Genomic DNA, 25,228 nt, shown 5'->3' with positions numbered 1-25,228 from the left:
AACGCTGGATAGAGTTACTTAAGGACTACGACTGTAAGATACTTTACCACCCTGGTAAAGCTAATGTTGTTGTTGATGCTCTCAGTCAGAAAGTCAACCTTGAAAGGAAGAGGCCAAGAGTGTTAAGAATAGAAGTTGTCTCAACAATTGTGGAGAGTATAAAGAAAGCTCAAGAGGAAGCTTTTGAGAAGAATGATCGAAAAGAGGAACGTTTGGGAAAAACGTTGGTGTTCGGTATAAACAGTCATGGACTGAAGGTGTTCCAAGATCGGATTTGGATACCTAAGACAGGAGGTGTCAGAGATCTTCTAATGGAAGAAGCTCACAAGACCATGTACTCGATTCATCCTAGTAGCACTAAAATGTATAGGGACCTGAAACCGTAGTACTGGTGGCCAACGATGTTGCAAAGTATGTGGCCGAGTGTGTGACTTGTGCTAGAGTCAAGACACAACATCAAAAACCATATGGGAGTTTAGAGCCTTTTCCTATACCTATGGGTAAATGGGAAGACATTGTTATGGATTTTCTCACTATATCTATGGGTAAATGGGAAGACATTGTTACGTGAAGGAAATCGTAAGGCTTCACGGTGTTCCATTAATGATTGTATCAAATTGTGATAGCCATTTCACCTCAAGGTTTTGGAAAAGTCTACAAGAGGAAATGAGTACCAAGTTGTGTTTAAGTATAGCTTACCATTCGCAGACTGATGGTCAAAGAGAAAGAACAATACAAACACTTGAAGATATGCTGAGAGCATGTACCCTAGAATTCCTAGGTAACTGGGATGAACATTTACCTTTGGTATAATTTTCCTATAATAATAGTTTCCACTCGAGCATAAAGATGGCACCTTATCAAGCTTTGTACGAACAGAAGTGTCGTACACCGTCTTGTTGGCTTGAGGCTGGCGAAAAGCAGTTTATGGGACTCGAGATGATTCATCAAACCGCTGAAAAGTTGAAAATAATTAGGGAAAGAATGTTAGCCGCTCAGGATCTTCAAAAGAGTTATGCTGACAAAAAGTGAAGAACGATGACTTTTGAAGTTGGAGATTCGGTTTTGCTTAAAGTCTCACCGTGGAAGGGACTTATAAGATTTGGTAAAAGGGGAAAATTGATTCCAAGGTTTATTGGACCGTTTAAAGTTCTTTATAGGGTTGGGAACCAAGCTTACAAGATCGAACTACCAGAAGAACTGAATGGAATTCATAACACTTTCCATGTGTGTTATTTGAGGAAGTTCACAGGAGAAGTTCCCGACATAAATCCAATTTCTGAGATAAGAATTGATGAGAACAAGAGGTTGATTGAAGAACCTAAAGCAATCGTTGACCGAAAGACTAAGAAGTTGTGACGCAAGATGGTCGAGTTAGTGCTTGTCCGATGGAAATACACAAATGGGCCGAATCTCACCTGGGAAACGGAGAGTGACATGATGAGTCGCTACCCGCAGTTGTTTGTTGATTTGTGATTTCGGGGACGGAATCATTCTAAGGTGGAGAGAATTGTAACGTCTGTGTTTCTGGGATTGTCATTAATAGCAATGTATTAGTCTACGTTAACCTTTGTAACCCATTTTGAAATAATAAGAATGTATTATTTGAGTATTACATGTTTTGTGCTTAGTTGTGTTGCTTAAATGAATTAAGAATAAAAAATAAGCATCAAAATAAAATAGTAGATAAATCCGATATCTTTGAATAATGTTGTAGTAGTTGAAACGGGGTTTCCGAATATATAAAGAATGCCAAAGTCCGAGTTATAACGAAGAAGTTATGATTTGTCGAAGTTTCGCGACAGAACCGGCATGACGCCGAATGACGAAAAATACAAATTTAAGATAGAGAGATATCTAGCCTTAGTAATTTAAACAAAAGTTGAAGAGTTCGTTAAACCAAGAGTGTGCATAAAAAGAACGCCCAAATCTGACTTCGTATGACGAAGTTATGATTTTCTGAAGTTTTGACTTATCAGTATGCAGCCCGAATACTTGATTTGAGATCGAGCGGTTTTTAGCCGAAATGATCTAAACGAGAATCAAAGATCTCGTTAATAGTAGTGAAACGATAAAAAGATAGGCGAAAACGGACGTCGGATGAAGAAGTTATGAATTTATAACAGAGTTTTCCTGTCCCGGCCTACTAAAAATAATATATAAGTAATATATTTATAATATATTAAAAATAAATTCAAAACTAGCCAACGGAGTCTAAACGAGTGTTGTAGATCATAATCTCACCTACGCGTTGATATAAAGAATGTCGAAAACGGAGTTCGTATGCGAAAGTTATGAATTTCTGAATTTCGGGGCGCGAAACCCCAAAACTGTCAGATACATCCCCCAGACGCAACTTGTGATGACGCATGCAGTGAAGACCAAGCCCACGACGTGGAAAAAGGTGCCACAACGTGGCAAAGGAAAAAAAAATTTATAAATAGATTTGAAGGGCCAGCTGTTTAGTGTTGTATTTTCTCTCCTCTCTCTCCCGTTTTACCTTGATTTACGTGAAAGAAATATCCCGAAGCCCCGGTATCATCGTGATTCCTGAAGCCCAAAGATCCCAAGAAGAAAAGAGTTTCCGAGCCGAAGCTCTGCCCGCGAGGAGCCTGGTTTGTGTGAAGATCTTCCAGATGTACCGAAGAATACTACATCTACAAGTCGTAGTGTTGTCCGATCATCTTCTGATCAAGTGAGTGTGTAGTTACTTTCTTCTAACGCATAATTATGAAGTATTTTATACGAAATACGTGTTATGTGTAATAATTTTTGTTATATGTGTGAATGTATATTCACTTTCTTCAATCTCATAGATATGATTTATTCTCTATGAAATACATGTTATGTGTATGTGTCTCATCTGTTGTTTGGAATATGTATTGAATGAGAATGCTATACAGGTTTTAAACTATGTATAAAAATATATATTTTTATCTACTAATATGTTGGGTGGAACATGGGTAGATAGTTGATGTCTGATAAACAGATGAGAGGCCTCGATGTTGTTTTTGATTCAGTCATCTAGCAGAGTTTAGATGACGACCACAGACTTTTCTAGACAATCATGTGGAACACTAGCAGGCTCGCCACCTATAGGTGTTAATGAACTTAGGTGATCATTCTATGTACTCCATCCCCCTCATGATTGCTTTATTTGACATATATTGCTGGGAAACCCCCGAAGCATGTGTTGTCGCCCCGATGAAATATTCTTAGACTAGGTCCCTTGTGTTAGTTATTTTAGGGATGTAAAGTGAGAATAACAGGAATGGATAATTGGGTTATTGTTGGTTGATGAAAATTAATTTAATTATTTATTGTGGGTTGAAAACCCGATATGCTCACCAAGCTCCCAAGCCTGACCCACTCAGTTTATTTGTATTACAGGAAGTGGTGCAAGGGCATAAGATGGATGAATCATCAAGTTGTTTTGTTTACAAGTTTATATATGTATATATTTGTTGAATGACTTGTAATGTTATCGTTTATGCTTTATGGTCTGTATCAGAACATGACATCCCGAGTTTTGATTATATAATGAAGATACATTTCTTTATGAAATGTTTTGGTAAATATTATTTTATAACGTTTTGTTTTGGGGAACAAATTCCGCAACTCTTTTAAATCAAAACGATTTTACTCTAAAATTATTCTAAAAGCATAAACGAAACCGGTCTTTTCTAGCCGTGATTTTGGGGATGTCACATATAATCATCTGTAAATGTCACTAGTTGCAATTAGCATACCTTATGGCAGATCTGAAAGGCTCGCATATGTCAGTATGGATCAGGTCTAACAATCCTTTATTGGGTTTTGAGCATTCTAACACTCTTAAGTGTACATGCAACCCTAAATACATTGGATCTATGTTTTCTCTATTATACATACAAATATGAACTTTCCAAGGTATTCATCCTAACTAGCATAATACTATGATTCATATGAATATATATATATATATATATATATATATATATATATATATATATATATCAAGTTAGAATTACATACCTCTTTGATGTAGAATGTCTTCATGAAGCTTCAGTGCCTAGTGCCGCAAGTGTGACACCGGTTCACACAACACCAAATACACTTGGAATAACTTGAGAGAAACTTGAACACTCCTTGAAATCGTCTAGCCCTCACACTCACACATAGTGCACGATTTCTTGAGCCATGGGATTCTTTTATATGGTGGCTATTAGGTTTACACCATTTAACTCATGACTTTACCCATTCCTTATGCTCCATGGATTTTTAATCTCCATGAAGTATCCATAGGTCACCCAATGGACTTAGTCCAACATAAGGAATCTTGGATCACAAGCCCACATATATAAGAATGAATGATTTACACAATCAACCCGTATATTTAATTAGTCTCCTTTCGATCACTTAATTAATTCCAAATTAACTATTGATCAATACTAATTAAATAACCTTATTAATATATTAGAACTTATAATATATTAACAAAACTTAAGTGTTATTTCTCTCATTTTAGTCTATCCAAATGCATGATGCCATGCAACCCAAATGGACCATGCTGGGTCGGGTCAAGTCTTACCAATTATAGTTATGGACTTAGACATTAATCCAATAATCTCCCACTTGGATAAGTCTAAAACTATTATTCCGTATGACTTCAAGAACCGACTGGCAATCATAGCTCTCAAAAGCTTCTGTCGAACTCTAACCTTGCTGATGAACTCTGACCTTGTCAATGACTTATCCATTAGATATGGGATCATATATTCCTCCGTTCTAGATATCATATGGACTGAGACATGGATTATAATCATTCTATCTGTCCATTTGTTGTTTCCCGATTTCCGATTTATGATGACTGACTAATTGAACAAATCAAATCAGTCCTGGCCCGGCCGAGCGCTTCCATTTGTCATCATCAAATCATCGAGGGCCCCACAGATATCGCTTTTATCCCGAAGGTAAAAGGAATGGATAAACTTCGACTCATATGGCTTGTTCTACTACTTGTTGAATCATACACAAAGGCACGTTTTATATCATCAAGTTACCAATGCGTTTTCATGCAATCAATGTACAACCAACTCATAGTAACAACTCATATCTCTAGGTTTGAATAATATAAGATATTATCGTCTCATGATCACTCGTGATAAAATCCATGAAGTGAGTCCAATGAGTGCGGGTTGAATCCAATACTCAGAACTTATGAGCACTCATAAGTGTTGTAGCCCTTTGTCCAACATCTTAGACCTCTACAAGCCAACCCATGACAGTCTTGATTCATATCTACTTCCAACATATGACCGACTGTGGATGGTTTGAATAACTTAGTCATTCTGGAAGAATAACCTAGTTTATTCTGGAAGTCAAAACATGCAAAATGAAACACAATAATAATTGAATCCAATATGGTATCAAAACCTATGAACATAAATAAAGCACCTTTTATTTATCACCATATGATTACACATTATTCATTGTATATTGTTTCAGCTATCAACTTTATTCTTGAATTTAAAACAATAGTTATCCCATGCTCCAGGCATGTACACTATGTTTTCTAAACACTAGTCATGCCATACACCAAGTATGCATACTATGTTTGTATATGATATTTACTTTGTGAAATAGATCAATTGAACATAACTCCAATGCTACTCTTTTCATAGTCCTAAATCCTTACTGCAAATGCAATAATTCCAAATTCATGCCATTTATTGAAATCTGTTAGATTCTAAACTTATATGCATTGATCCTCTTGTAATGATTATGCACAAAGTCAAAAGGACTTGACAACAACCATTACAGAGCATTCCAAAGGAGATCAACTCCTTGGAAACATTCTTCTTGCATTAAGTTTCATAATCTTACACAGATTGTATAATTTCTAACTTTGAAACATTTCCATATTCCATTTCGACTATCACTCCTGAACAAGAGTTGCCTCCTTACAGATTATGTCAATATGGTCCTTCCAGAATTAACACTATACTTCCAACTGTCCTTGACCAACCAATCTTTGGTAAACCTTAGATTGTCCTCGACAATTGTTTAATCCTTTTAGTCATATCCAATTCTAGACCTTTTCCTTTCTTAATGCCCCAAGCATTTGGAAAATTTTAGAAAGGATGATTATAGCACAAGTAATCGATCCTATATCCAAAGCATATGGGACACGATTCATGATGTCTTACATAAAGACTAAACCAGTCTTTTGCTATAATATTTCCATTTCAATTTGCCAAGTTCCTTAAATGCAGATTATGAAAAGGGATGTCGTAACCATAATCGAATTTTAGAATGCAAATAATGGACCCATATATAGAATTTTCTTATGTTGAACCATTCCAACATAGCATTCGTATATATATTCTTGACTAAATATGATTAAAACCTCAATATAAGCTTTTAGATTTGAGACGAAGTATAATTTCCTCTCCCTTAATTATAGCAAAACAACTCTTTCCCAATTGAAACCTTTTATTTTCTATAATTAACATTGCTAACTTGCAACCTTTATCATAATTATCATGCTCCCATTAACATGATGCTTATTAGCATAACACTTATGCTCCCACTAGCTTTGACATGTACTCAGAAATCAGCTGACTTTCTTACCAAAGTTCAGATTTCTGATACTAGATTGTTTTGATAAAACTTTATGAAAATCATAAACCTCTCTTAGATAGCTCACATGTGTGTCTAAACAATTTTAGAACTATGAAAATGGATGTCATAATCATAGTCTCAATTTTATGGACCTTTGCCACTTTTCACAAGTCCATGTTAGTGTGCCGGTAAACCACACATGCTCCACTAACGACTTTGAGAATGCAAATATCACAATTACTATCTAGCTAAAATCTACTTAGTGAAAGTGTTTCCTCACCATCATTTTCATGAATCGGAGAGAAACCTTATGACACTTAGATTTAATAGTGTATGTGTTCTTATCGATGTGAAGTTGTCAAAACCATAATCACAAGACAAGGTTAGTGAAAAATCCAAACTCATATGGATTAAACTTGTGCCATCTTAAATTCTTGCAATTTGGAAGCTCAGGTGCCTGCCAGTGCTTCCAAGTAGCTGTGCAACCAATTGAGGACTCTGAGAACTCCTATGCAAAGCCAACTTGAATAGGCACAAACATTTCAACATGATAGGTTATAAACCTCAAGTCGTGTGCTAGTGAAGGACTTTAGGTTTTATTCTTGATTAAGTCTTGAAACTTTCAAGAGCTTTAAGGCTCTCACTGTCCTCTTGACATATAAGACTCCATTGTCAAATATTTGAGAGATAGTGCGGATTCTCTATCAAGACTAACACTTTACACAATTGGCCTAAGTTGGTCTCTTTTTTATCCAAAACATCACAACTTACCAATTTCAAATGTACAAGAGTAGATAACCTTTTACTCTTACATTTGACTAGTGTTAACAAACCCTTTTTAAGGTATGTCACTCAAGTTACAATCTTGGAGTATGAATCTAAGAATTTTTTTGAAATGAAGTATGACTCATCTTTTTGATTTAACCATTTCAACAATTCATGACTCCTCTTCTTAGTCATAAGAATGCACTAAGATGACTTTAGAGGACCAATTGTAATGTGGTATCTTAATCATTAAGATGATACTAAAGTCCTCTCCCATCTTTTTAGATTTGAGAAACTTTTATCTTTCTGCCATACTTTGATTCTTGTTATTCGTTCTGTTTCACATTGAAACTTCTCCAATGTTACAGACTTATACTTAAACTTATAAGTATAACCATATTTACTGAACTAAAATAAATCGTGACGAATAGTCTTCTTGATCTTTTGTGGTGGACTTGAGCAGTGCACAAGAATGTGTACTCGATCCCTTAGTCCTTTCCTTATTCACATAAGGAATTAGTCTTAATTTTCCAAGCTGAAAGTTCTCATTCATCATTCTATACAGCTTGCATGATTCCAAGTTTCGGTCCAATTGAACCTTCGGGTGATGAGAATCTGTCCTTATTTGGTAATATTAGACACTACCACAACCGAAAGAATCAAATCCATTTTTCCAATATTGCTATCAATGGAATCTTATAAGCAACAACTTTTCACAAATGCCATTGTAAGGATACTTAAAATAAATAAAATCAAAACCTTTTTCTTTTATTTTAAAACTTTGCGGAAAAACTTATCCTTACAATCCATATGAAAACCTTGTTGTTATCTATTCCTAAGCAATATAAATATCATAACTCTTAAGTAAAAGCCAAAAATTCTGATGACCGAACCATGCAATTGAAATCCATCTTCGCAATCAAAATCAGTATGTACTTAATAGAATTAGACAATGGACTTTACCTGAAGTAGAGCCAAACTTATTGACTTTAACATCCTTAAGTAAATTTGGCAGCTTCGCAACCACTGCCCCTTCCCTTGGTAATAGTTACCTGTGGACCCTTGATAATGGGACTATCTCAGACCTAGCCTCTCTCTTTACCATTTGGTCAACCGAGTTGACTATGGCCAATCCATTTCCATTGGGAAGAGAGAGCTTTACTGGATATCCAATGTCATCATTGTCAATGTCCACAGTGTTTTAGGAAGTTGATCTTAGCAAATAGATAAGATCATTAAGGGTCTTGTCTTAGTCTGTTTCGTAGGATTCCCAAAAGATCTCATTATATGACTTAGAAAGTAGTTGAGCCACCAACTTTCTCAAGACTTTGACACCCAACTCTCCTGGCTTGTCAATATGTGACTACATCTCCAATATGTGATCACACCTAGACCTTGCCTTGCCAATAGGGCTTGAGTGACCTTAAACTTTTTAGGAACTTGTGGGTTAGAGATAATAACTGGAGGAGGTGAAAGAAGTATGATATCCATGGGACATCATCTTTATTTAGGAAAGCTTGTTTCAAGAGATTTGGGAAGATCATAAATGTCTAGACCAGAGATCTTTTTGGGAGATATTCAAGATAGTTGATTTAAAGTCCTTAATATGACACCCAAAATGAAATATTAAGGCTAGGACCCAAAAAACTATTTTATAACTTAGAAGAGGGATGTCGTAATCCAAGCTATGAAATATTTAAAGGTAGGTGAATGACGATTCACCAATTTTGACCATGAAAAACGAAATAATTTATTAGGTTTTAATTGGATTTGAAACTCCTAGATCTTTGAGATTCATTGAACTGTTCAAAGGCATGTTTCAATCTCGAGTGTGCCCTTCAGGTTTTGTGACTGGGATGCCGAGGATCACAAAACAAGGTGTGAATAACCATGCAAATATACTTGGTACCCTTAAGTGTTTACCCCTCAATCGATGTGCTGGTTAACCACACACGCTCCATCGATACTATGATAATCATTAAGTTACCCTTTTCCTACCTTGTTAAATACGAGTTAGTGTGCCGGTTAACCACACACGCTCCACTAACCGACTTAAACAAAGTGCAAAGTGTAATTTCATGGATTAGCACGTTATTCACATTTTCCTAAGTAACTAAGATTGGGTATTTATAAAAGGTTTAGTTACTTAGTATTTATCATTAATACTTTTAATGAAGGGAGAATTATAGTCCTTGTCCTACCCATTCGGCTAACGACCCTCCACCAGTCAAGGAAGCGGTTGGTGAGAGTGGACACCCATTAAACTACCATTTTATAGGCAGTAACCTTATACCCCCTTATAGACCGGCTTCGTGAATGAGGCCTACTAACGGTAGGACTGACTTTACTCTTATACATATATATAAATATTATTAACTTATAATATTATAAAGTATAAGGGTTGAATTTTAACTTTTAAAATTCTAAGCGCTAATTTGGAATTAAAGTATTCATAAGTGAAACTTTTCAAATTCCAAAACTTGAGGGCAAGTTTTGAAACTATTCAAAACTCTTGGATTTTCATAACTTATGAGTTTAATTAAAGTTTTCAAAACTTTAATGAAGAGACTCTTGAACATCCATAACTTGAGGACAAGTTATCGAGTCATAAAACAATTTAATGAGGAAAAAGACTCTTCATTTTGTAACCTATGACAACTTTTATGAGTTTTAAGATTCATAAATGTGACTTTTAAGTTACATAAACACATTTTATGAACTTCTTTTAGATTAATTTGGATTAAAACCAACTATCACATAATTTTATTCATTAATCTAAATTCACTCATAAACCAAGGTAACACAAAAAACTTTTGGTGATCCATAACTTATTCTTAAGTTATGGAATTCTTTAAAACATTAACACCAAATTTTGTAACTCAATAAAAACTTTGAATCAATTTTTTTTAAAACGTTTTCATATCCATAACTTATGGAGGTTTCAAAAAATAAAACTCTTTAGATCAAACTTTTAAAACAAATGAAATAATCATATCATTTTATCTTTTACTAAATTTGACCTAATTCAACTCATATAGCAAATTATTCAAATTTTACAAATAATTAGTTTTTCACAAGAACAAGTAATTATCTTAAAATTTGACAAACTAGATATTTTTTCCCTTTTTTTTTCAACTTTGAAAATAAAATATTTGCATCAATATAACAGAAAACAACCCGTGGATCTGATACCACCGTTGGGTTTTGAGCATTCTAACACTCTTAAGTGTACATGCAACCCTAAATACCTTGGATCTATGTTTTCTCTATTATATATACAAATATGAACTTTCCAAGGTATTCATCCTAACTAGCATAATAATATGATTCATATGAATATATATATATATATATATATATATATATATATATATATATATATATATAAAGTTAGAATTACATACCTCTTTGATGTAGAAAGTCTTCATGAAGCTTCAGTGCCTAGTGCCCCAACTGTGACACCTCAAATGGTTCACACAACACCAAATACACTTGGAATAACTTGAGAGAAACTTGAACACTCCTTGAAATCGTCTAGCCCTCACACTCACACATAGTGCACGATTTCTTGAGCCATGAGATTCTTTTATATGGTGGCTATTAGGGTTACACCATGTAACTCATGACTTTACCCATTCCTTATGCTCCATGGATTTTTAATCTCCATGGAGTATCCATAGGTCACCCCATGGACTTAGTCCAACATAAGGAATCTTGGATCACAAGCCCACATATATAAGAATGAATGATTTACACAATCAACCCATATGTTTAATTAATCTCCTTTTGATCACTTAATTAATTCCAAATTAACTCTTGATCAATACTAATTAAATAACCTTATTAATATATTAGAACTTATAATATATTAACAAACCTTAAGTGTTATTTCTTTCATTTTAGTCTATCCAAATGCATGATGCCATGCAACCCAAATGGACCATGCTGGGTCGGGTCAAGTCTTACCAATTATAGTAATGGACTTAGACATTAATCCAACATCCTTTACCTCTTTCACATGTTCAAGTGAAAGGTGACTTAGTCATCTTGCCCATGACACATGATACACATTTATCATCTGATCTTAAGTAAAGTGATTCCCACACTCCATCCTTTTGAGAAGTAGGCGATGTGTTTCTTGTTTATATGTCCAACATGACAATTCCTTCAGCATAATTTTTTTATACGATTAGAAGGATCAATATTAAATACACTATTTCCTATGTTATTAAAACATATAATACTTTCATGTACACCATTAGAAAAAAATATTTGAATATAGAAACACCATTCTTATAAACCAAAATACAACCACTGTCATTATCAAATACGTAACAATATCCTTGTCTAAATAAAGCATGAAATGAAATTATGTTTCTAGACATATCAGAAGAATAACAACAATTTAGTAAATCAATCCTAATACCACTACCTAGTACAACTTTATAAGATCCAATCTTTGTAATAGGCGAGGAACGAAAATTTCCCATGACCATGTTCAATTTCCTTACTTCTTCTTAAACCCAATATATCAGAGAAATATGAAAACCACATCATGTATCAAGGACCCAAGAATTAGCAAGTTATGTATTACTGATTTGAATAGTGTGTATACTTGATGAAGAACTAGATGGGTTCATCTTTCCTTCGTTCAACTATTGCAAATATTTTGGGTAGCTTCTCTTCCAATTCCCCATTTTGCCATAGTGAAAGCAAGTGGCCTCTTTAGGATCACTTACAACAAGAACAATAAACTTGGATTTCACCTTTGACACATTACTAGTCCCTATAATATGGTCTTTCCCCTTCTAATTGGGTCGGTGGATGCCTTCTTTTTATTTCCCTTTCAATGATTGATGTTCAGGATAGGACCAGTTGTTTCAACATGAACATGAGACTTTTTCATTCGTGTTTCAATAGTTTTCAGCAAGTTATGGAGTTGCTTCAATTTCGTTTCAATGTTGTTTAGACGATAGGTCAGGATGAACTGGTCATAACTAGCAAGTAAGGATATTAGGGCCATACCAATGGCTAACTCCTTATCAAATTTTACATTGAGTTTCTCCATTCTTTCTAAATGTCTTTGCATCTTTTTCACATGAGCACACACATAATCCCCATTCTTAAGCTTGCACACCATTAGGACTTGATGACATCATACCGTTCTTGTCCTGGTTTCTTCTGAAAGATTTCAGCAGAGCCAAGTTTATCTTGTATGATCAGTAGTCTGCATAGGAATTTTGTTGGTCAGGTACCACAATTGCAATCATAATGAAAGATACTTTTGTGGCATCGTTAACATGTTGTTTGTGAAGAGCAAGTTCTTTAGGAGTAGCAATCATTTCATAAATCTCAGGAATACATTTATCGGGGACATATTCTTTGTTATCATAATGAAGATTCATCTTCAAGTTGTGCATCCAATCTATGTAATTTGGAGTAGCCAGTTTTTCCTTTGACATAATTGATAGGCGAGTGAAGTTTGAATTAGGAGTATGAGTTTGACTAGTAGGAGCATCACCATTTCGAGATATCTATAATAAGAGACAACTTTTAATTAGTTGATTAATCCTTAATATTTTAACCCAAATTAATATTCAAGGATATAATCCAAGATACAATTCAAATTTGAGAAAAGGGATGTCGTAATCTAATTGTGAATTTATTTAGGTAGGTAAGGCATATTACCAATTTCTATCTAATATGAAATTCCTAGATTCATTGAGTCTAATCAATGAAATGTTTAATCTCATATTATACTCTTCTCTTTGTGACTAGGATATCGTTGATTACAAACAATATGTAAATAATCATTCAAACTCGCACGACATATTCGATGTCGTTTACTATCTCAAATTAATGTGCCGGTTAACCACCCATGCTATACCAATAATCATAAATTCAAGTATGTACTATCATTTCATCTTTATAGTCTCACATTAGTGTGTTGGTTAACCACACATGCTTCACTAACAACTATAAAAGAAATGGTGTGCATTTTCATGGTTAGCATACATTTCATAATTTTTTTTTCCTAAAGTAACTAGAGTGGGATTTTGTAGAATGTTTTAGTACTTCATTTATTATAGTTTTTATATTGTTTATATCCTATCAAACCTGTTCGAGTAACGACTCTGCACCACACAAAGAAGCCGTGGGTGAAAAGGATACTCATTATACGATCGTTTTATAGGTCATTTCCTTCTACCTCTCTCATAGCGTGACTTTATGAAATGAGACATACTAATGATTTTACTGACTTTTAATTATACATATGGTATTAAGACTCTTATATATGTATACTGTGTATTTTAAACATTTTAAAATTTCTAAGGATTAAATTTAATTTTTCTGAATAACAATTAACTAAATTTTATATCAAAATCCTATATGGACAACTCATTTTAATTATCATATAATTAGAAATTAGGTTTGCTTATTTAACTCCTCAAAATTTGAATTTGCGTTTTAAATTTATCTAGGATTATTGGATTCAGATTTTAACAATTAAAATAGCAAATAATGACTAAGATTTATGCTACTAATCGAATCAGGCAATCGAAAATAGAAAAAAATAAATTAGAGAAAATAATGGCGTGCCCTACGATTTTTTTTTTGTGAATGTTTTTTTAGGTTTCATCTATTATGCGCAAATTGTAAGACATGTCTCTGATACCACTGATGGATTTTATATGTTACAAATCAATGTACATGTACAAAAACAATTAACACTTAAGAGTGCATGCAACCTATTTGATCTATTTATTTTAACAACTAATAGCAACATACTTATGAAAGTATAATAAAGCCTAGTTATAATCGAAAATACCATTTCGGATTACATACCTTTGATATTACACTAGTAAAAAATATCATTGAATCCCTTCTTGGTCTTCAGAAAGCTAGCACCAAAATAATGGTTTCATATAATGGCTGACACCTAAACCCTAGAAATTAGAAGACAACTTGAGAGAGAGAGAGAGAGAGAGAGAGAAGATGAATGAGATTTTTGGCTAGGGTTTTCCAGAAAGGAGAGTTCACAAAAATCATAACCAAAGGTGTCTATTTATATTTGTAAGGTAACTATGGTAAAAGATAATCTGAATTCAAAATAATATTATTTTAATCCAAATCAAGTGTTTATTCTTATCAATTCCTAAAGGCTTTCAGGAGCTCCTCAATATCCAAAACCATCCAAGCAAGGAAAGATCTAGAATCATTTATTTGCTCAACTATTAAACAATTACAGATAAACTCTTATACTTCTAATTAATTCCAGTTGACTTAAAAATAATTTCAAATTAATTCCGATCAATTTTAAATTAATTTTAATCAAACTTGTAATTAATTCATTAATCATAATAAATTAATAAATCATTTTCTCTTTCCCCAAAATGTCATTCTAAATTATTTCTAATTATGAGGACAATAAAAAAAATAACAACGATTGTAATTACAAGAATATGATCATTTACTTATAACCTTATACACCTTAATTCAACATATTATGAAGACCGGATCTAATAATTACCAAAAAAATATTAGAAACCACGAGGATAGTTCTTAACCATCATTTTGCTAAGAGCAATGACGTTTTTAATATTTAACAATTTTTAAAGTTTCAACTTATAAGATATTAAGCACCATATATTTTTGTATCATAATATTTTTTGATAATATCATTAGATCATAATCATATTTAAATAATATAATTTTTGGATCATAATAAATTTAAATAAATTAAGTTTTTAGTTATAATCAATTTTGGATTATTATATTTTTTATATCATAAAAGATACACTTGCCATCATAAATATATTAATTTATAATACTTTTAGATTATAAATATTTTCATTCTACCTCTTTTTGGATCCTATTATTTTAAATATTATATTTAAAAACCTTGTAATCTTAATAATAAAATGTGACACTTAAACAAATTTATATTTTTAAATCATTTCTTTTTAGATCTTATTATTTTCAATAATCAAGATTGTAGTTTGGTTTAGTCTAATATCAAAAAAGTTGCTCTAGCTGCATTTCTTCTTCTATTGCTTTTTGAAAGAATGACCATCTCAAATTTAGATATTTATCAGAAATTATTTATTATAATACTATTTTACCAAATAATTGTTATATTTGTTATCGATTAGAAATTAAGAATAGTAAGAAACATATAAAGAATGAAAGATTTTATTTAATGTGGCCTTTTATTTAATGTGAAATCAGGTCACACTCATGTAGGCCTTTTGGGTAGTCACGTACGTAAACCGTCTATTGGTATATGGGTGTATTGTAACGGATAATTTATTTTATTTTGTAGCCACTATCTGTCGGTAATACCTAGTTTTGTAGTATGTCGGAAATCGATCGGTGTTCCGTCGCCAAAATCTGTCGATAATACCTAGTTTTGTAGTATTACCTAATACCTACTATGTCAATATAACAAAAAAAAAAAAGTTAGAATTATATATTCGTTAACATAAAATATTATTAACACAACAAAAAAAAAATAATAAAAAAACGAATTTCATAGCTCAGAAATCACACCACTTTCGTTATTATGTTACGCAATTCATAATGAAATCTCGATCTACGTGAAAATCAAACGAATAAAAACTAAAACCCAAGGATAATTAAAAGAAAAAAAAAATGAATGGCACACATCACTGATCACTTGCCGCTTTTTTATGCTTAAAATCTTAAAATGGGCACCATCAAGTATTCCATATAGTAGAGCTGCAAAAAGGAACAATGAGTATGATCCGTTAAAATAATTGCCATTTAAGGTCTCACGGTGGAAATAAAAAACAAGATTGTATTTAACAGACGAGTTAAAAAACTAATTTTAGCTGAAATTTTTGTTTTCACTATTGATAACTAATATATAATAGTATTTGTTAAAAAATTGCTAGTAAATCACAATTCAAATGTAAAATGGCAGAAAAAAAAACATTTCGATATATATATATATATATATATATATATATATATATATATATATATATATATATATATATATATATATATATATATATATATATATATATATATATATATATATATATATATAAACAATTCGACACAAATTTTGTTGATATACTATATCAAATGTTTATAAAGCTTCAACTTGCATATTTCATTAAACAAGATTAGATAAACAATCACAAAAGTTATTGCCAACTGTTATTTTAGATTTTTTTTTATATAATATTTTTTTAAACTTACATTGTGACAACTTTTTTACCAAGATTTTATACGATTTGATTACAACGTCTTCTAATATTTTTTTAAAAACGAATATGTAACAAAAAGAACTTTTACATGGTTATCTAAAAAGAATTTTGTAAAAAAAAAATAGAAAACTAATTTGAAAAAAACAATAGTTTGTTAAAACGAAATAATATTTAAGAAAGTTGTAGGAACCAAATATGTAAGAGTACTTTAAGAAACTAATTTATAAAAAAAAGTTATAAAAATTATAAGAAAAACTAAGTTTTGTAAAACATTTAAACACAAAATTCTACAATAAAAACTCTTAAAAAAGCTTGAAGATAGAAAGGTATATTTAAAAAACTTAAAAAATAATAATAATAATAATCATAAATAAAATAAAATAACTCAAAAGTTATTAATAAATAAACTAAATAGTTTTTTTTTTTTTTTCTAAAATAATCGAACTTTGTGGTCTCACTAATTCAAAAGTAAAATGGCTAAGTTAAACACGACATAAATAATAATTAATTATAAATTATAGTAAAGCTAGGGTTAATTATTAAATATGTGGTAAGATAAGTGCAGATGAGAATAACAAAATGGATATCATGATTCTGAATATAATTTGTCAAATCATATATAAACTTTAAAATTGTATTTTGTGAGAAAATGTTCAAACAAAATTCAAAGTTGATACAAATAATTACCTTCCAAATAAACAAATAGAATGATTCAATAGCCACGTCACTTTTGAGATCAACAAGGTTTGCTTCTCTCCAAAGAATAAAACCGAGAATGCTATGACCAATTACCTGTTCACCATATTTACACAATGTTATGATCAGAGCCAAGTCCAACCATCCATTAAACGAAAAGTTAAGATAAACTAAATCAATCTATATTTGTCATGAGGAAGATATATAATAAAATTTAAAAGTGATATTATTTTTAATAAATAAAAATAATTTTATCACATGTTTTTCATACATTCTTTTTAGTAAATGAAATATTTTTTTTTTTCACTTGTCAATCTTTAATGAGTTTTAACACTTTTCATTTTATGGTATTTTTAAAATAAAAATTATCCACTTATCAATTTCTATTTTATTTCAATTTTTAAAATTAAGGTTATATATTTGTATATATAAAGTTTTAAATATAATACCTTGTATATATGAAATTAAAGAATGGATACGTTTCTTTCTTTCACATTTTAAAATTTTACATTAAAAAATATTTAGTACTAATGTTTAATTTTTTTTTTAAATTAACCCACATAATATACGGGTATCACACTTAGTTATTTTATATATCATTTTATCATAACTTTAAAATATTTATTTTCAACTTTTCATTTATTTTATTTTTTTATCTTTTAACACTACAAGAATAATGAACATTAGCGGCGACGTTTTACTGGCGCCAACTACCTTTAGCGGCGACACATGACTTTCGCGCTATGTGTTGCCGCTAAAGGTTGTTGTCGCCGGTAAAAACGTCGCCGCTAATGCCTATCGACCCCGATCCGCATCGAAATATGAGGTGAAACCTTAGACGTTGATTTTGTCCACCAAAGTTTCCCCCAAAGTTGTCGCTGATAATACTAAAAAATTTTGACCATCAAAATTTTCCCCCAAAGGTGTCGCCGTTAATACTCTATATGTCGCCGCTAATACTCTATTTGGCGCCGCTAAAATCCGCCGCCGCTAATTCCCTTCGCAGATATAACCCTATTCAGCTCCTTCTTCCCTCTTGTGTGAACTTATTTCTCTTTGTCACCATCATGCTTCTCTACCGGATTACACATCACCACATGTTCTGTATATGTTTACTTTAAATTTTGTATGTAGAATGTGTATTTTGTATATGTTTGTGTATTTATATGTGTATTATGCATGTATTTGTGTATTAGTGTGTATATATATATATGTATATATATATATATATATATATATATATATGTGTGTGTGTGTGTGTGTGTTTTATATGTATATTATGTATGTATTTGTGTATTAGTATGTGTATCATGTATGTATATGTGTTTTTGTATATGTATGTATATGTTTTTTTATGTGTATTATGTATGTATTTGTGTGTGTATGGATGTATATTTGGTTATATGTTTTTATAAAATTTTTATATTTTTATAACAATTTTTATAATTTTATAACGTTTGTTTGTATATGGAAATAATGTTTTAAAAAAAATTAAAAAAAGGAGAAAACTACAATTATATAGCGGCAACACTTTTACTGGTGACGGAAAGTATTATTGGCGACAAGGTATTAACAGCAACGGTAAGCATTAGCAGCAACGAATAGGGTATTAGCGACAAACCAACAACGACGACCTTTTAGCGGCGACGGGTCGCCTGTAAATGTATTAGCGGTGACAATTGGGACTTTTAGCGGCGACGCCTGTCGCCACTAATGGTCATTATTCTTGTAGTAATATTATTAATTTAGTTTCTATAAATTAAACATAGCATAATAATTATATTAATTTTAAATTTCAAACTTCAATTTCAATTTTAATTAAATTTACAGTTAAAACATTTATATTTAACATTTTGTTATAATTAATATGTTTAATACAGTGACAACTAAACACACAATTTTAATTTATTCTTTTGCATGTTTTTTTTTTTCTTTTTATTTTCTTATAATTCTTATTTATTTCAATTTTCAAAATCAAATAAACATGTCGTGTAATTTTTTGCAAATCTTATGGACAAAATTTGAATTTTTTAGGATTGATTTTGTAGAAAAATTAACCAAATTAACCATAAAACTCGTTAAGTGGGTTAGAGTGATAATTTTACTAAAAAGTTATGGTAATAACAATAATAAAAAAAAATATTATGACTTTTTCCAATTATACATTAAAAATTTAATGCTCTTATAATATTAGTCCTAAGAAAAATATTGTCCTTTCGGTTCATTTGTAATTGTACTCTTATTACCGATCAATAATGAAACTTTAGCAATTTTACGTTCATTAGTTCTATAATAGTTTTGTATATTTTTTTTCTCAACGAGGTGAGTAGAATGTGCCAGTAAAATATGATAATAAATATTATAGGTTTTTTTACCATTAAATATATATATTTTTTTCTCAATGAGGAGTATTTCCTATTCAAATTTGGTTAACATGTAACGCGAGTAAAATATTATCGGTTTTTTTACCATTAATGATCGGATCCAAAAACGGGTCGACGATAACCCAATTAATATGGCCACACCGTATGCCATTTCAAGGAGCCATATACAAAGCCAAAACACCTGCAAATATTTTTCAATTTGTTATTTAACTTGAACATATCCAATTTCCGTTGAAACTCGTACCAAAAGCTCATATAATTGGAGCTGACCGGTTTTTTCCCGATTTGTAGTGCGACCGAGTTGATACCATTTAACTTATCTCCCTCGACATCTGGAATATCCTGAAACTCATATTTTAAATATAAGTAAACTATCATTCTATCAACCTCAAATGCTACAAAACATTTTTATGCTATTTGTTCTAAGTATGACTTGTACGTACCTTAAATAGTGCGATAACTATCCCATATATGCTCATGAAACCAAATACAAAAATGGCATGTTGCGAAAGTGAGAGTGATCTTCCATATATATTTGTCTGTAATGTTCATCTCCATGAAATGGATTAGTCGTTGGTAATCAATTACTTTTGTGCTAATTCTCGAATAAAATATTTACAAATATATGTGATCAATATTTATGATTTCATGAAATTCAGTAAATAATCCATTAACCTGTGCATGGAGGTGGAACAAAATAGGAATGATCGCTCCTTGAACTGACCAAAGGCACATTGCAGCAAGTGCGGGAATGCTTTTCCATCTTAGTAATGGTAGCTACAAGTATACACAAATAAACTTGAGAGGTAGAAAATTATATATAGAGTAAATTACTGAAATTGTCCTTGTGGTTTGGTTAAAATTGCACGTTTGGTCCTTTACGTTTTTTTTTTTGCTCTCGGATCATCCATATGGTTTGATTTTGTTGCATTTTTCATCTCTGTGGTTTGATTTTATTGTATTTTTCGTCCCTTACATACATAAAGTTAGGGTCAAACATGTAATTTTTACCAAACCATAGGGACGAAAAACGCAACAAAATCAAACCACAAGGATGATCCGAGTACAAAAAAAAGTTATGAACCAAACGTGCAATTTTGACCAAACCACATGAGCGATTTCAATAATTTACTCTTAAGCTAGAGACTTACACTTCAACCGTTATAACATTCTATTTAACATGCATGGTTAAAGAAAGACTTACATTAACTGAATATGCAGTTCCAAAAGCATACCACAAAAAGAGACCTAACTTCAACGGCCAAGATTTAGTACTCCATCCGAGGCAAAAACCCTAATAACCAAAAAAAAAAAAAAAAAAGTACACTTTTCTTTAAAAAAAAATCATAGATTTATTTCTTTCTTTGTTTAATTCTTGATTTTACTTGTACAATTTTTAGTTTGTGGAGCATACCAAAATAGCATACAATGAGGTGAGTAGAATGCCGGTTTTAACTGAAAGCTCCCCTGATGCCAATGGCAAATATGGCTTGTTAACCTTGTCAATGTCGATATCAGAGAGTTGATTTATGCCGACGACATACAAATTCGCTAAACAGCCACCTATGATCGCCTGAAATGTATTATATTGAATGAAAGTGATAATAAATATAAGTAATATTTAAATTTAGAGTGATTTGATTCTAATTTTTCAAAGATATAAAGATGCGAGTAGCAAACCTGCAAAACTCCAAGGAAAAATGACGGAGTAAAATCCGAAAGCTTCTGGACGGCAAGCAAAGATATTGAAATGATGGACAACACCTGCTCAAGAAAAACTTGGAATTCATATACAAAATTTCGTAAAAAAACAAAACTTGGATTTTATATATACACGGGGAGGCCTTAAAAAATTTTGGAAGCCTTAAAAAAAAAGGCTATTAACTAATCAAAGTTCAAGATAACAAATTACAATAAAATGTTAGGGAAATTGCGATGTAATTTGGAAGCCTTAAAAAAAAGAGGTTATTAACTAATTAACAAATTACAATAAAAATATTAGTGAAATTGAGATGTAATTTGGAAGCCTTAAAAAAAGAGGTTATTAACTAATCAAAGTTCTAGATAACAAATTACAATAAAATATTAGGGAAATTGCGATGTAATTTGGAAGCCTTAAAAAAAAGGTTATTAACTAATTAACAAATTACAATAAAAATATTAGTGAAATTGAGATGTAATTTGGAAGCCTTAAAAAAAGAGGTTATTAACTAATCAAAGTTCTAGAATTTTATTTTATTTATTTATTTTAAACCACAAATCTAACAAACTATTAAACTAGTTTTTAAATCCAATTATGAGCCCGATGAGATTATTAACTAATCAAAGTTCTAGATTTTTTTATTTTTATTTTTTAAACCACAAATCTAACAAACTTCTAAACTACTAAACTAGTTTTTAAATCCAATTATATTCAAGATATGATTTGAATCCTCAACTTTAAAAAGGAAGAACAATACCAGATAAGTTAATAACAAATAAAATAAGTACTACTAGCCTAGGTATGTTTTATTGAGACTTTTAATTAGTATTGCGGGATTGAATATTCATATATTAAATTAGAATCATTCACTAATTTGCTTAATGAATTTTATTGTTGCTAATAATTAGGTTTTACAGGAATAAACATTGGTGGAGTGATAGTAAGAATAAGAAATTGTACGGTTCCTTTGAGCGTGTAAGCTCTTGAATATCTATAAATAAGATCCAACGTAGCTCCAAGTGATTTGCCATCTTTTTGGGGAGGAGCAACCCCAGAATCATTATGTGGATTGATAGAAAATTCAGAGCTAGCGTTTGCCTTAAGTTTGGTTCTTCTTTGATGTCGATCAAATTCAGAGCAATACTTGTTGGCACTTTCAGAATCATTCAGTTTATAACCGTGTACATGATTCGATCTCTCAAATGTAACATTAGACTCCCTCAATCTAATGCTTTTCCACACTTGAACCTTTGATACTTTTACTTTCCCATGACCTAAACACACATATAAATATATGATTAATAAAAAAAATCCTTCTACATTTTGTTCCTATCGATCTATATCACCGCAAATGTCAAAATCAAGAGCCGAGATATTTAATAGATTCCAAAAATAATTATTTGATATGTGATGGATAAAAACAAAAATACAAAATATAGGAAATATAGATATTGGTAGGAGATGGTAGTCTTTGATGTCACCTAATTGGTTTAATTTTGTAATTTACTAATTAAACCACTAGTAGAAAACATAGTATATTTCAAAGGTGTGATCGATGGGAGAATTATATGTGAAATTATGTTTGAAAATAAGGAAAAAAGATTACCAGACCCAACTGCAGTTGCTACAAGTGGAGTTTGTAAAGAAGATGAAGAAGGTTTTAGAGCAAACTCAATCGGCATTGATTTCATATTTTTCCAAATAAAACCAAACCATGAGAAATGGAAAGCCTTTCTGCTCTATGTAGCGAAGAGTCGTATTGGTTATAACGAAGAAAACAGTTAGATGTTGCCTGTTCAATAGAGTTTGGAAATTTATCAAAATTACAAGACAATGACTAGCTTCTTGTCCGACCTAAATGTATTTCATCGAGAACTCCAACGACTTATCCATCTTAATTTGTTGGTTTTCTAATGGATTTAAGCTTTCAATCTATTTGTCAATTCATTTAAAAGCTTATTTTATTAAAAATTATTGGCTTTCATAAGGACTCACAAGCGAACCACGTCATGGTAGTGATAGGGTACGTAAGGCAATATGACACAACGTCACCATTTATAGGTTTTTGTCGTTTTCGTTTTCTTATTATTATTTTAAATGCTAGACCATTGGATTAATCGGAAGTAATATAAACTCCAAACATAAAAGTTAAACGATATAAATGAATATAGTCATATAGATATAAGCGATATAATGCACCCATAAGTGATAAGGATGAGAGAAACAACATAACATTGTTGTCCTAGACATTTTTTCTAGGCTTGTGGGGTGGTGGGCCCATGGCTGCCGAGCTGTTTGCCTCTACACTCCCTTCACTCTAACGCGTTGTCTTTCGTTCTTATGGAGATGCACACAATACAAGTATAGACATAAGCCATAATTCACATATACACAACTAGATAACTCCATGATTTGGTCGGTGTTCTTGGTAGGTAATCCTAAAAGGGCATTAACTGAATTATACAAACATATTTTTTCAAATTTTCCTATGATTACCTTCGTGACGGTTTTTTCGATGCCCAAAGATTGTTAGTGATTGCCGAGGAATGCCTTGTGATGAAATTGCCTAACGAATTTTTTTGTGTGGCACTGTTTAGTTTTGTGATGATTTTCTATGTAGACATTGCGGCATGACAAATTACCGATGAAAGTTTCACCTAATTAGTACATATTATATAGTAACCGTCCCTAAATGTCGAATTAAATTAATCAGGGAAAAGATAAAGAAAAATCCTACCTAATAAAATGAAAGTTTTTTTTTTTTTTTTTTTTTTTTTACCATATGTCACTACTAGAAAACTAGGACAATACCTACGACACAATCTGTAAGTATTCAGTAGGTATAAGGCGATACTTACGCATTTGTTATAGAAAATGCCCTATAACATAAATGCCAATGGGAAATTTATACTAATAGATTTGCTACGGACTAACTACGGAATAGCTACGACCAATTCCGTAGGTATAATACCTACAAATTATCTACATTATTTACATACACAAATTGTTACGGAATAATTACGGATTACCTACGGGTGTGAAATTTGATTAAAATTGACTATTTTCCTACGGAATAGCTACGGAATCACATGACTACGAATTACTTAAACGATTTGTGTTTGACCAAAATTTACTTTTTTCCTACAGAATAGCTACAAAACTGTTTAGCTATGGATTTCCTACGAATTAACAACGAAGTTCAATTTTAACTAAATTTGATTTTCTTCATACGGAATACATACGTACCTATTTAGCGATAAATTTCAAAAACTAGTCCGTAGTTAATTACATTTTATCAAAATATAAAATTTTAAAAATTTAAAATTTTCCATTTTTTATCAAATACCATATATCAATTTAGTTTGTCTAAAATACAATACAAAATACACCAAAAAATGTCTCTAATATCAACTTTAACACATTTCATTCCATTGTCTCAATACCATACAAATGTCTCAAATTACATACAAATTAAGCATAACAAAACAAGTAAACAATATAAGTGTTTACAAACTCAATTGTTCCAAAATACATATCAACTATCCTCGGCTGGATTAGCGGGGGGAATACAAGGTTGATTAATTTCTAAACATATTTATCATCCTTATAACCATTTCTATTTGTTCTTTCATTTATTATTCTTCTTGTTGTTGTTGTTCCATGATGAAAAGTTGCGCACGCAACCTATCAACCTAAAAAATGGTAATATAATTAAATACTTAAAAAATAATAGCAATGTACTTTAGTTTATTATAATAATGCATTTTAGTTTATAATTATTGCAATACACTTAATTTTTAAACCATAATAGCAATTTACTTTTGTTTATTATCAATTTAATC

At 31.2% G+C, this 25,228-nt stretch overlaps 1 protein-coding gene across 1 annotated transcript; it reads right to left on the bottom strand.

Moving 5' to 3' along the window:
* Positions 1-16,062: 16,062 nt before the first annotated feature.
* On the bottom strand, positions 16,063-23,068 carry LOC145045947 (homogentisate phytyltransferase 1, chloroplastic-like). The gene is made up of 11 exons (XM_078994234.1): positions 22,993-23,068; positions 22,347-22,660; positions 21,365-21,448; positions 21,099-21,257; positions 20,889-20,978; positions 20,360-20,461; positions 20,128-20,223; positions 19,955-20,026; positions 19,770-19,865; positions 17,292-17,396; positions 16,063-16,107 (listed from the first exon to the last, which is right to left on the bottom strand). The coding sequence occupies exons 1-11, from the start codon at positions 23,066-23,068 to the stop codon at positions 16,063-16,065; spliced, it is 1,239 nt and encodes a 412-aa protein (XP_078850360.1).
* Between the last annotated feature and the right edge of the window lie 2,160 nt (positions 23,069-25,228).

The sequence above is a fragment of the Lactuca saligna genome, chromosome 5 (genome assembly GCF_052625555.1).
Source record: "Lactuca saligna cultivar CGN05327 chromosome 5, ASM5262555v1, whole genome shotgun sequence".
NCBI lineage: Eukaryota > Viridiplantae > Streptophyta > Magnoliopsida > Asterales > Asteraceae > Lactuca > Lactuca saligna.
Note: the sequence above shows the minus strand (reverse complement) of the source record. Positions and strands in the feature narration are given on the sequence as shown.

Bases quoted from the DNA above. Each gene is read 5' to 3' on its own strand.
- LOC145045947 (XM_078994234.1), bottom strand. From the start codon at position 23,068: ATGCCGATTGAGTTTGCTCTAAAACCTTCTTCATCTTCTTTACAAACT. The intron at 21,449-22,346 runs GTACAATTTCTT...TTTCTTGAGCAG, and splicing joins CTTACACGCTCAAAGGAACC to GTGTTGTCCATCATTTCAAT. The intron at 17,397-19,769 runs GTAAAAAAACCG...TATGGTGAACAG, and splicing joins TTTGGATCCGATCATTAATG to GTAATTGGTCATAGCATTCT.